Source organism: Dasypus novemcinctus, chromosome 2, assembly GCF_030445035.2.
Source record: "Dasypus novemcinctus isolate mDasNov1 chromosome 2, mDasNov1.1.hap2, whole genome shotgun sequence".
Lineage (NCBI taxonomy): Eukaryota > Metazoa > Chordata > Mammalia > Cingulata > Dasypodidae > Dasypus > Dasypus novemcinctus.
The window spans coordinates 79,439,607-79,453,530 of record NC_080674.1 but is presented as its reverse complement, the minus strand read 5'-3'; the positions used below and the strand labels follow the sequence as shown (position 1 = coordinate 79,453,530).

The 13,924-nt window shown below is 35.6% G+C and overlaps 1 protein-coding gene across 2 annotated transcripts in view; it reads left to right on the top strand.

The window, feature by feature from the left end:
- The window catches only part of AP3B1 (adaptor related protein complex 3 subunit beta 1), a 327,202-nt gene that overhangs the window by 108,572 nt on the left and 204,706 nt on the right, over nucleotides 1-13,924 (top strand). For both annotated transcript variants that reach the window (XM_058275208.1, XM_071208678.1), the window contains exons 4-6: nucleotides 4,923-5,018; nucleotides 6,188-6,348; nucleotides 10,993-11,059. In XM_058275208.1, the coding sequence (XP_058131191.1) occupies nucleotides 4,923-5,018; nucleotides 6,188-6,348; nucleotides 10,993-11,059 (324 nt within the window). The remainder of the gene's footprint in view (nucleotides 1-4,922; nucleotides 5,019-6,187; nucleotides 6,349-10,992; nucleotides 11,060-13,924) is intronic.

Sequence of the window (13,924 nt, the reverse complement as noted above, 5' to 3'; positions counted from 1 at the left end):
AATGTAGGACTTTGCATATTTCTAGTGCTCAGTGAATTCTAGCTGGGAGGTCATAGCAGATTAAGTTGAAGAACAAAAGTTGTTCTAGGTAGAGTTATTTCTTTCATATTCTGTATTTCCTAATTAATTTTAATTCTGGCCAGAATGACAAAAGTACTATTAGAAAAATAAGGCTGAGGAGCTACTCTAAATGAAAGATGACCAATAAGATATAAAAAGTGAATTACGCTGCACAATCCTGGATCAGGAAAAAAAATACTATAAGTACAGGATATTTTTGTTAAAATTTTAAAGGATTATTTATTAGATAATGGGATTGTATTAATGTTAAATATCCTGAATTTGGTAATTGTAATGTGATTATATAAGAAAATATCCTTGTTCTTAGGAGATATACACTGAAGTATTTAGGAGTGAAGAAGCATCATGATGTATTTCTGTATTTTACTCTGAAATGGTACAGAAAAAATCAGTATATACACACGTATCACAGAGACATAGCAAATGTTAGCAATTGAAATATAAAGGTAAAGGCTATACAGGCCTTCAATGAATTAATCTTGGTACTTCAGTAGGTTATATTAAATGACAATGAAATTCCCATACTCAATATTTGTAATAAAAAGATCTAATTTATTGTTTGTTATAGCAAGGGTGAGCTCTGCTTCAGTTTCTCTGAGCACAGAAGACTGCGGATGTTGAGAAGGTTTTGGGAAGGGTAGAGTTCTAGGATTCATGAACTTTCAGGGCCTAGGTGGGTTGACATCATCTGTAAATGTGTGAAACTGCTGTTGATTGGCTGGTACTCACAAGTATTTCTTGGAATGAGTTGGTTTCAGATTGCTTTCTGAAGCGAAGGTCTGTAGAAGGTGGACTTGAAAAAGCCTGGTTCTGGTTCTGATACTTAGAACATGTTTAAAACAGTTCTTTTTTTTTTTTTTTTTAAAGATTTATTTATTTATTTAATTCCCCCCCTCCCCTGGTTGTCTGTTCTCTGTGTCTATTTGCTGGGTCTTGTTTCTTTGTCCGCTTCTGTTGTTGTCAGCGGCACAGGAAGTGTGGGCGGCGCCATTCCTGGGCAGGCTGCACTTTCTTTTGCGCTGGGCGGCTCTCCTTACGGGGCGCATGGGGTTCCCCTATGCGGGGACACCCCTGTGTGGCAGGGCACTCCTTGCGCGCATCAGCACTGCACATGGACCAGCTCCACACGGGTCAAAGAGGCCCGGGGTTTGAACCGCGGACCTCCCATGTGGTAGATGGATGCCCTAACCACTGGGCCAAATCCGTTTCCCTTAAAACAGTTCTGATGCTATGGTTGCCAAGGCTATAGAAGCATCTGTGTTTTCCTAGAAGTGTGGAAACTTAAAAATTATGAATTTATTTTTTAAAATAAAAAAGTTTAAAATACTGTTAGAGAAGGCACTATTATTTTGTTTTAGAGAACTTTAGGAAAGACGGGATTCACCCTAGCATGATAATGTCTTTTATTGTTTTATCTTAACACAAAATTAATATTCATTCTAAAAAATGAAATAATACAGAAAGATATAGAGTAAAGGTCACTGGCTAATACCATCACCCAGATATAGTCTCTGTTAACATCATATAGTTTTCTCAACTTTTAATGCCTACTAGTTTAAATCCCAACTTTTCTACTTATTAGATGTGACATTTTGGTCAAGTTACTAACTTCTCTGTGTCTGAGTCTCCTCATCTGTAATATATGAATAATAATAACTGTTCAATGAGTTGTTTTGAAGATATAATGAGTTAACCTAAGTAAAGCATTTAGAACAGTACTTGACACATGCTATATAGACATTTTTGCTATTACTTTATGTTGGTCATTCTAAGACATTTTTCCCCTTTTAAAGTTTCTGCAATTGGGATGTGTATAACAATTGATAGTAACTAATAAGTATAATTAGCAGGGTTTTAAAAAAAAATTCCTTCCTTTGTGATCCATAAAATAATGTTACATTTTTAGAATTATTGTCATATCCTAAATTGGATGAAATGTGGTGTTATGAGACTAATTTTCTTTTTTTTTTTTTTAAAAAGATTTATTTCTCTTCCCGGTTCCCCCCGTTGTCTGCTCTCTGTGTTCACTCACTGTGTGTTCTTCTGTGTCTGCTTGTATTTTCATTAGGCGGCTCCAGGAACCAATCTTGGGACCTTCCAGAGTGGGAGAGAGAGGATTACTCTCTTGTGCCACCGCATCTCCCTGTTCTGCTACGTCTTCTTATTTTCTCTCCTCTGTGTCTCTTGTTGCATCATCTTGCTGCGCCAGCTTTCCGCGTTGGCACTTCTCTGTGGGGCAGCTTTCCCGCACTGGGTGACATTCCCACGCAGGGCAGCACTCCTGCATGGGCCAGCGCTTGGCGTGGGCTGGCTCACTGTGTGGGCCAACTCGCCTTGTGGGCCAGGTTTCCCTAACCAGGAGGCCCTGGACATTGAACCCTGGACCTCCTGTATGGTACATGGGAACCCAATTGGTTGAGCCACATCCATTTCCTGAGACTAATTTTCTAATACAGAAGTGATATCGTACTACGTAGTGTTTTACCTTTAAAATTTTTTACAAGGTGTATTAGCCAAAGTGGTGCTAATGCAAAATACCAGAAATTGGTTGGTTTTTATAAAGGGTATTTATTTGCAGTAGTAGCTTACAGGTACCAGGCCATAAAGCATAAGTTACTTCCCTCACCAAAGCCTATTTTCACTTGTTGGAGCAAGATGGCTGCCAACGTCTGCGAGGGTTCAGGCTTCCTAGGGGCTGGCTTCCTGGGGCTGGCTTCTCTTTCCTCTGTGTGCTTACTTCCTGGAGCTCCAGCTTAAGGCTCCAACATCAAACTCCAACATCAAAACTCCAACATCAAAAAACCCTTAACTCTGTCCTTTGCCATGCCGTTGGTAGATGGGGACTCAATGCCCTACTGGCACAAGAGGCTAACATAATTACTTAATCAAGTAAACCTATGAATGTGATATAATCTAATATGCCCAGAGGAAAAGATCAGTTTACAAACATAATCCAATATTTCTTTTTGAAATTCATCATTAATATCAAACTGCTACATAAGGATATATTTTCCATGTCAAATATAGATTTACTTAATTCTGTATAATCATTAGATGGTATAGTTTGAGTATATTCTACTGTATAATAATTCACAGTACTGTTACTTGTATTTTCATTTATTTTACTGTTCATCTATTGATGAACATTTATATTGTTTCATTTTTGCCCATGTGAAAGATATTAAGTGGAACTTGGGAGAAGGGCATGGCCTGGGTGGTGATGAAGACAAAAATGCAAGTTATATTTGGGAAACAGTGGCTGTTTATCTAGAAAGGAAGTTTGGGACAATTTATAGGCTGTATTAAGTGCTGAGTTAAGAATTTTTTATTTTGTTTTTTAGAGTTTTTGGAACAATTCAGTATTGAATATTAATTGTAAATTCATTCATATAGCTTAGATGAATGGATTGATATCAATTTAAAATGACTGTTTAGCAGTTTTATTAATGATGGAGATACAGAAAATTTATCACTTTTGCTTATGAACTTGTGAAGAATAGCAAAATATGTTGGATTACAAAATTAAGATCCAAAATTAACTTTTAAGAGGGTGCTGTAACAGACTGAATCTAAGTTGTTGAAAATTTCTATGGGTGAATGTAAGATTTTACCCTTGGCTTAAAAGGAAATCATATATCTTATGTTTCTTTCGTCACTACATTTGGAAAAAGTATATGGTTTTAGTCAAAATTAAATCTTGATTGTGTGATAATCAGGAATTAGTTTATCAGTGGAAGTACCTCATCTGGAACAAGACCTTAGTGTTTTTTCTGTTTAGCCCTCATTTGTTGTTTGGAGTGCCGCATTAAAGGAAGTACAGACACATTGGAGTGCTTTCAGGAGAAATACAGACAGGATGCTGAAGGAGCTCAAAACTATGTTTTTAAGAGTAAATGAGATGTGAGGGAAGCCTATGGCAGTTGCCTTTAAAGTAGTCCAGATTGGTTAGTATGGCAAAACAATATGGTTCAATGGAGCACTATTCTTCCTTTTCACCATGATTGCCAGCTATTTGCAGCTATTACCCATAATTTCCTATGTTCTTTGAACATTTCATGAAGTTTTATGCCTATAATCTGCTGATATTATAAAAAAATAAATCAGGCAGTGGTGTCTGGTGATATCTGACAAGGAAGATATAGACTATGAGCAGTAAGACCAGAAGGAAGCAGTCGATGAATTTCAGCTCAGATTCTAATTTTCATTTATTTTTCTCTTCATTATAATTATTTTATAAATTTAGTGATTAAATTGTTTTTAAAACTGTTTGAAGACATTTTCAGTCTCTCATATTTTATTACATTAAATTGGTATTTGTGTCATACATTGTTCTTTCAGAACTGAGAATATAATGTAACATATATTGAAATGTAATTATTACCATAAAATTGGAACAGGAATATTACCATAGAATCCCACAAGAGTAGGAAGACTTTGGGTTATAGTGCCTTTTGACAGATGAGGAGATAGAAGCTCCATGCCATGTAGTTAGTGGACAGAGCCCAAGTTCTGTCTATTATCTTATCCCTCTTTTTGAAAATATTTTGCATTTCAGTTAATATTTTAATATTCTTGTATAAGCTTTGCTTCAGCATTTTTTTCCCTTCTAGAGGAAGGACGCTTTGATAGAATGTTGATATGGATTAGATTATTAAAACGCTATTTCACAAGGATTTTTTCTTTGTCATTCATTATTCTGTAAAGTATTATCTTTATTTTACAGTCTAAGCTGTGACCAGGTTATTTACTTGAGGAAAATCGGTCATGAAATTTGTTAGAGAAAATACTGTCTGTAATTTTCCCTCTGGGTAGTATTAAATGATTTTTCTTTTATTTAACAGATCAAGAAATTAGTATATGTTTACCTGGTCCGATATGCTGAAGAACAGCAGGATTTGGCACTCTTATCCATAAGCACTTTTCAGCGAGCTTTGAAGGTAAATAATAGAATAACCTGGCAAATAGTGCAAGATTTCTGCACTGTTGAAGTTGTATCATTTAAAGAAGTAGAGCAATCATTCACTAAATGGAACAGTAGTGTCTTGAAAGAGTTAGAAGACCTCCCACAGTACCTCTTCAATATCCTTAGAAAATAATTTATTTAACCAACTGGATATTGCCCTGTGTGTAGCAGCTTCTATGTTTCTTTTTATGTTTGATGTAATCGTTGTCAGGCATCACAAAACATTTCATCATTATACCGACTAGATGTTTTTTGTTTTTTTTAAAGATTTATTTTATTATTTCTCCCCATCCCCTTGTTGTTTGCACTTGCTCTATCTGTTGTCTTCCTTGTTTCTTTAGGAGGCACTGGGAACTGAACATTCTGGTGTGGGTGGGAGGTGCCTAATTGCTTGGGCCACCTCCATTCCCTGCATTGTTATGTCTCTCATTATGTTTTTTCTTTTTGTGTCTCTTATTATGTCATCTTGTTGCCTCAACTTGCCATGCCTGCCTGTCATGCCAGCTCACTGTCTTGCTTGTCTTCTTGAGGAGCCACTGGGAACCTCTGCTCCCTGATTTGTTGTTCCTCTCATTATGTTTTACTTCTTGTGTCTCTTGTTACATCTTCTTGTTTTGTCAGCTTGCCATGCCTGCTTGTCAGACCAGCTCTCTGTCTTCTTTAGAAGGCACTGGGAACTGAACCATGGACCTCCCATGTGGTAGGTGCAAGCTCAGTTGCTTGAGCCACACCCGCTTCCCCCAACTAGGTTTTAAAAGGGTGCAAATGTTGATTTTACACTTTGCATGAATTGTATGGTTTATGAATATGATTCAGTAAAATTGATTTTTAAAAGTGTGCAAAGAGGGCACATTAGACTTTTTCAGTATAAAATTTGTGAACTGTAATATTTTATTATAAATTCTAAAAACTCAGCATATTTAATAATAAATGATCAACTAGAATTATAGCTTATGTTATTCAGAAAAATAAATTTTCTTTTTCCTTACCAATTCTCATATACTGATTATTCCTTTTAAATTAGGTAGCTTTCTTTTGCTTTTGTTAATTATACTCTGTAAGAACCTGTTAACTGTGTGCTAAAGATGTCTTTGAAATATTATAAACCTGAAATTTTATTCAATATTTTTGTACTGCTTTTAGGACCCAAACCAACTAATCCGTGCTAGTGCTTTGAGAGTTCTGTCCAGCATCAGGGTGCCAATTATTGTACCTATCATGATGCTTGCTATAAAGGAAGCTTCTGCTGACTTATCACCTTATGTTAGGAAGAATGCAGCACATGCAATACAAAAATTGTACAGGTAGGTGCTTTGTTAAATACTGAAGATGCCTTTAATGTTAAATGGAATGTTATGGCCCATAGAGGCTTTTCTCCCCCCTCTTATTATTTTGAAATAATTTCAAATTTACAGACAGTTAACAAAAAAATAATGCAAATCCCATACTAATGATTAGTATTTCACAAGTGAGAGAAAAAATCAAAACATACGCCAAACAATTTAAAGGCAGTCTATAATGCATGACATACTAACATGAGATATATACAAAGGCTCACTAACAATGCCTTTGATTAGTATAGAAACTTAGAGGTTGATTGTCATATGTTAGAGTTGTTAAGGAAAAGTAAAGATGCAATGAAATTATATTAGTTAGGAGAAACTACTTGAAGGAGAAGACCTTGAACTGTAGTTTGAAAGAACTAAAATGTTTGAATATTCAGATAATTATAATGGATAATAACAAGCTTATATAATGTTTATAAAAGATAAAAATTCATTTCCTTAGTTTAGCTGCCACTCAATGATGTAGCATGCTTCTTTTTCATTATCTTTTTTTGTTATAAACTGGCAGGATAAAATCCAAGCTCATTATGATTAAAATTTTTTCGATAGCTGGACTCTGGTTTATGTCTCCAGCCTCAACTTTTACTTTTTTCTGCATGGAGCTTATGCTCCAGTACTGCTTATTGGTTTTCTGCATAAAATGTTTTTATCTCATTACTACCTTCTGTTCTTGATTCTCTACCTAGAATATTTGCTCCTTTTTACATCTTTAAAGCCAAGTTGTTTAAGATTCATCTCAGATGTCATTCCCTATAAGAAGCCGTCCACAATGCTCCTGCCTCAATTGGTGTACTTCCTCTTTCCCTCTATAATCCCTTTTAATATTCTGTTATTATGGTATGCTAGTACCTGTTTGGGTCTGTTTTTTCTAGAATATTTCTAATTTATCTTTGTATAACCATTATCTAGCTTCTCAGTTGATAACAAGAATTCTTTTCCGTGCTATAAGGAAAATTAGATTGGTATCAATTTTCATTGCTTTGGGTTGCTATTAAGATGCAGTTCTCTGCTGGGTATATACCAAGAAGAATTGAAAGCAGGGACATGAACAGATATATTCACACCTGTGTTCCTAGCAGCATTATTCAGTATTGCCAAAAGCTGGAAGCAACCCAGATGTCCATCAACAGATGAATGGATAAGCAAACTAAATTATATTCATACAGTGGACTATTACTCAGCTGTGAGAGGGATTGCAGTATTAACACATGGGATAACATGGTTGAATGTTGAAGATCTTATATTAAGTGAAGTAAGCCAGGTACTCAAGGACAAATATTACATAACCTCACTGATATCACTTAACCAAATTGAGCAGACTCACAGAACTAGAGTCTGGAAGGTAGGTTTACAGGAGATGGAAAGGGAGTAGAGGGTGGTGAGCCGATGCCAATATGGGCTAAGTCTAGGATAAGATGGAAGGGTGTGGTTGGACAGTGGATGGACATGAGAGTGATGCAGTGAAGTGATTAAGTTCAACTGTGCTGGTCTGTGAGGGGGGAGGATGGCAGGAGGTTGGGTAGGACTGTAAAACTAGAGGGTAGGTTGGGGGGAGGAGCAGGTGTATTCTGGGGATTTGCAGGTCTGTGGTTAAGCTACAAGGTTGAGAATGTTCTTTTGGCGCATATAGCAGGGGAACGTTGCTGGTCTTGGGCGTCGGGTGTGGGGAGGTATATGGGATAGGGTGCACCTGGTACATTCTGTGGAATATGTATGTGTTCATCTTGTCATAGTATTATCTCAGTGGGTGGAGACCCACACAATAAACAAGAAAATATTAAACTCCCATCCTGGGAAGTCCTGATATATTCTCAAGTAGAGGTACAAGAATCCCGTGAGAGCATAGGCAGTGCCTAATAAAAGAAAAGACAACAATATGTCAAGCTCTCAGTATTATTGCAAGTAACTATGAATCTTATACTTTAGTGGATACCATAGGTTCTGAGGTAGAGGGGGACGTGGCAGAGAATAGACTAGATGGAACATAGGACATACTTAGGGCATTAGAGTTGTTCTCCATGAACTTGCAGTAATGGATACAGGCCATTTTAAATTTCATCAAAACCTATAAAAGTGTACGGTGCAGTGTAAACAATAATATAAACCATTGACTATGGTTAATAGCAATGTTCAAATTTGTACATCAATTATAGCAAATGTACCATCCGCTTGTAAAATGTTATTAATAGGGGAGAATGGAAAAGGTGAAGGGTGTTGGGTAAATGGGAATCCCTTATATTTTCTATGTGACTTTTCAGTAACCTAAAGCTTCTTTGAAGATAAAATGGAAAAAAAATAAGACACTGGGGGAACATATGGAAGAAATAGTTACCATACATTCAAGATAACAGATCTATAGTGATGAGAGGTAAAAATGTATAAAATTTTTAAAATTTCATTTCAAACTTTTTCAATTTTTTATTTTCATTTTTGTAATTTTGTTATTTTTAAAATTATTGTTCCATTTTTTAAATTATTATTATTATTTTTTGGCTTCATATTTGGAGTGGTTTTGCATCACGAAAGTGTCACAACTGTGGCAGGAGAGAATCATAGGTGTGAGGTGTTGGTGATTGGGGTTATTTGGGAAGGGATGCACCTGGGAAATGCTTCTAAGGTATATAAATACGTTCAAGTGTTCATGGAGAGTTGTCTCAGTGGTTAGAGACTCACCCAAAAGAATATTGAATGCCCTTCCTGGGGAGTCCTGCTACATTCTCTAATAGAATGGCAAGAATCCCTGAGGATGTGGGCAGTGCCTAGTAAAGTAAGAAAGACCATTATGCCAGGCCCTTGATAATGATGATTGTACTTATGAACCTTTTCTTGTGAAATTGAAACTTAGCCTAGTATTATATATTGCCTGCGAGTTAACTTCTCATACCCTCCTTGTTGCTCAAATGTGGCCTCTCTATAATTAAAGCTTAGCATATAAACACACTACCTTCCCTGCTGTGTGCAACATGACTCCCGGGGATTAGCCTCCCTGGCACTGAGAGATTATTACCAAGTAGCAGTACTTCTGTAATGAGACCTTAACCAAAAGGAGGAAATATTAAATACGAATGAGTTTTTATGGCTAAGAGATTTCAAAACGAGTCGGGAGGTTATTCCAGAAGTTAAACTTATGCACTGTCTCAACAGAATCTCATTGACTGCCACAGTAAACAGTGTCCCAAACAGGAGCGCTCCTGAGCCTTTGGGACTCCTGAGCCTTCTAGAGACATCTAGACACTATAAGGCAGGCAGAAAAGCTCAAGCATGCAACACCCTGTCAGTGGGCCTGACTTTGGAATTTGTGCTTACCAGTATAATAGACTCGTGTATAGTTTGCCTATACATGACTCTTCTGCCCCTTTTATTTGAACCTATAATTAGCACTGTACTTGTTAAATATATGTCTCAGAGACATAAATCTTTGGCCTGTTCATATGGTTGAACCCTGAATCTCATCAGAGTTGGAACACCTACTTCCAGTTCATTGGACTCATCCATGACAACTAACAAGGAGATGATGATGGGCAACGCCCATCTGAAGGGACAGAGAGTGCCTGCAACTGTAAGCAAGATCATTCCGTCCATCTGCCCCTTGGGATCTAAGACCCTCTTAATTAGAAACAGAGTGGACATCAACATCCCCAAATCCTCAAGATTGGGGAAAGAAAAATGGTTTAAAATAGATTTATTATTATTCTATTAGAGACTTATAATTCTAGCAATGGAAGAACTTTTATCAAGGCAGTGGCCATCAGAGGTTCTAAGGGGAAGGAAAGGGAAGAATAGGTATAACATGGGGGCATTTTGGGGACATTGGAATTGTCCTGCATGGCATTGCAATGATGGCCATGACACATTTTGTCATAACCTATGAAATTGTGCGGGGGCAGAGTGTAAAGCATAATGTAGCAACACTTTGCTGTGTGTTCATCAGTTGTAACAAATGTTCCAAACTAATGAAAGATGTTAATGTGGGAGGGGAAGAATGGGGCATATAGGAATCTTCTATATTTTCTATGTAACACTTATGTAATCTAAACCTTCTTTAAAAAAAAAAACCATGCAGTTCTCAGTTTTATACATATATGAGCTTTCTCTTATTTTTCTTGGTGTTTGGATGGCAGGTTTTATAATGTATGTCTCATTAGTGACATAATACTATAAAAAATTATTTTAAAATTCACTGTTTATTTTGCCAATTATGCATTCTTTCTCTCATATGTTTGTTATCTTGTTATTTTCTCTCCCTGGTTAAGAAAAGAATTTGTGGTTTATCTACTTGCAATTACTTAAGACTTTGCAACTTTTTTAAAAAGTGAACATTTTTCTTTTAAGTGTTTTCTTAATAGCATTTTTAATCTAGGTTTAGTTTATATGAGCAACTTTAAATGGAAAGAATAGGACCCATTTGAGATAAAAACTATCCTATTTTTACTTTGAATTAGTTTTCTGATTGTTTCTATCTTCATACAGTTTTTACTTTCTTCCTCCCTTTCCCTGCTCTAAAAATTTCTCAGTATCATTGAAATGGTGAGCATCACTTAAAACTAGCATTACAGGGAAGGAAAAAAATTGTAAGGCAGTTCTTTTCTTTTTGTATTTCAGCCTTGATCCAGAGCAGAAGGAAATGTTAATTGAAGTAATTGAAAAACTTCTGAAAGATAAAAGTACAGTAAGTAATATTTTTATGTCATTAAACTAAAATTGTGTTTTATCTATATAGTATCATTTACCATTGTATATTTTACATAATACTTATTTTGAAATGGTATAATGTTTTTTTTTTGTTTTTTTAATGTAACATTCTTTGTGATCTATTAAATTTAATTTAAAAAGTGTAAAGAAAAGAAATGGTTTAAATATTAATGTAGCTTATGTCTATTTAAAAAATCTTGGTGAAGAACAAAAATTCCCATGTAAAGATGAAGATTGCAATTTGAACTTTAGTTTCCTACATGTTTCTTCACCAGAGACTGAAGAATAGCAAGTTGAAGGAAAAAAAAAATCTCTTCTTTAATTTGTGAATAAATTGTTGACTGCTTTTAGTGCCAAAGATTTTCTTTTGAGTGATGATTTATTAGGATTTTTAATGACCAAATCACCTGGGAATAAATAATTCTTTTAAATAAAATATTAAAAAATATTAAAGAGATCGAAAAGTTAGAGGAGTGTTATTTAGTATTATAAAAGTATTTTTAAAAAAACATTGAAGTGTTTTGGTATGTACAAACGTGATTTATTGGCTGCTAAGAGTTATCTTATTGGCTAAAATGAGTGATTTTGGGGGGAATTTATATTTCTGTCCTTCCCTCTTTTCTGCTCTCATTTATTTGTATGTAATGAGGTAATATTGAGGTCTGAGAATGGTGGAGAACCATGGATCTGTGTGCAGAGTACTGAAGGAGGTGGTGTACTGATATTGTTGGTGGGAGCTTCTGTACCTAGCTTATATGAAGGAGAGTATTCCAGCTCTTAGCATATCATCATATCATCAGGGAACATGTAATGTATGTCTGTAACAGCTCTTCAGTATAGTGGCTACTAGGCCTGTATAGTTATTGTTTTATGACTTAGCTTATGGTAAATCCTGAAAAATATTCCATGTACACTTGAGAATAATGTTCATTCTGATGTTGTGTGGAGTGTCCTCTAGATACTTTGTTAGGTCTAACTGGTTTATAGTGGTATTCAAGTCTTCTAGTTCTTTGTTGCTCTGTCTAGCTGTTCTGTCCATTATTAATAGTGGAATATTGAAGTCTTCATCTTTTATTTTTAAATTGCCTATTTCTCCCTTCATTTCTCTCATGTTTTCTTCATGTATTTGAAGCCCTACTGTTAGGTGCATAGATGTTTCTAATTGTTACATCTTTTCTTTTGTCATCGTAAAAGGGTCCTCCTTAGCTCTAATGACATTTTTGTTTTAAAGTCTATTGTGTCCAATGCAAGTACAGCCACTCCAGCTTCCTTATTGTTGCTGTTTGCATGATATATTTCTCCCCATCATTTTATTTTCACCCTGTTTTTATTTTTTAATCCAACATTTGTCTCCTGTAGACAGCATATTGTTGGATCTTGTTTTTAATCCAATCTGAAAATCTGGGTCTCTTGAATGGAACGTTTAAATCATTCACATCTATTGTTATTATTTAAATAATTGGTTTATACTTATCATTTTACCATTTTTTTATGTCTCATGTCTTTTTTTCCCTCCTCCTTCCTTTACTGCCTTTTTAAATACATTAAGTGAATGTTTCCTAGTGTAAGATTTTAATTCCTTCAGTGAGTTTTCACTATAAATTTTTGAAAATTATTGTATTTTACATGGAAATTATACATAATGATTTCATTCCTAGGCCCCAAATTTTCTTTTAGTCTATAATGTAGCAGAAATTCTCTTTGTGTTTCTTTTATTGTGGCTGATAGACAGTAGGAGGTAAGTAAGAAATAGAGTAACAATTAAGTGAAGTCCAAAAAAAGAAATTTGATTCCTTCTGTATGACATATATGTTACCTGCTTCTAGGACCCACATATGAAGTCAATATTATTGTTATGTAAACTTGATTTTAGGAATAATAATTTAAAATTTAACTTTTTCTATATGTAAGATTTTCTAAGTATACTGAGAAGAATAATAAAAGCTGCAAGAAACAGATCCCTTATTTTAATGTCATTTACCACGATTTTTTCTTCTAAAGACTGAGTCATATCATTTGCAAATAGAGATAATTGTACTTCCTCTTTTCGAGTTCATATGATGACTCTTATTGATTTCTCATGTCTAATTATATTAGGTAATAACTTTATACATTGTTGAAAAATAGTGGATATGGTGGACATCCTTGCCTTGTTCTGATCTAAAGGAAATTCCTATAATGTATCAGCATTAGGATGATCACACCAAGGATTTTCCTTTTTGTATTTGAAATATAATGGTTTTAAAAGGTGGTTAGGGGAAGCGGACTTGGCCCAGTGTTTAGGGCGTATGTCTACCACATGGGAGGTCTACGGTTCAAACCCGAGGACTCCTTGACCCGTGTGGAGCTGGCCCACATGCAGTGCTGATGCGTGCAAGGAGTGCGGTGCCACACAGTGGTGCTCCCGCGTAGGGGAGGCCCACGCAAGGAGTGCGCCCCGTAAGGAGAGCTGCCCAGCATGAAAGAAAGTTCAGCCTGCCCAGGAATGGCGTTGCACACACGGAGAGCTGACACAACAAGATGACGCACCAAAAAGAAACACAGATTCCCTTGCCGCTGACAACAACAGAAGCGGACAAAGGAGAACATGCAGCAAATAGACACAGAGAACAGACAACTGGGGCGGGGAAGGGGAGAGAAATAAATAAATCTTTAAAAAATAAAATAAATAAAAGGTGGTTAGTTGATCTAGGTCATTTTTTCCCTGGTACCTCAAGAACACTTGCAAAATATAAATTCAGACATGTTATTCTGACAATTTAAAAATTATAGTTTTAAACATTAATGCTGTTATTTTTTTTCCTTCAAGGATTCCAATTTTATGTAAGTTGAGTCTTCTTTG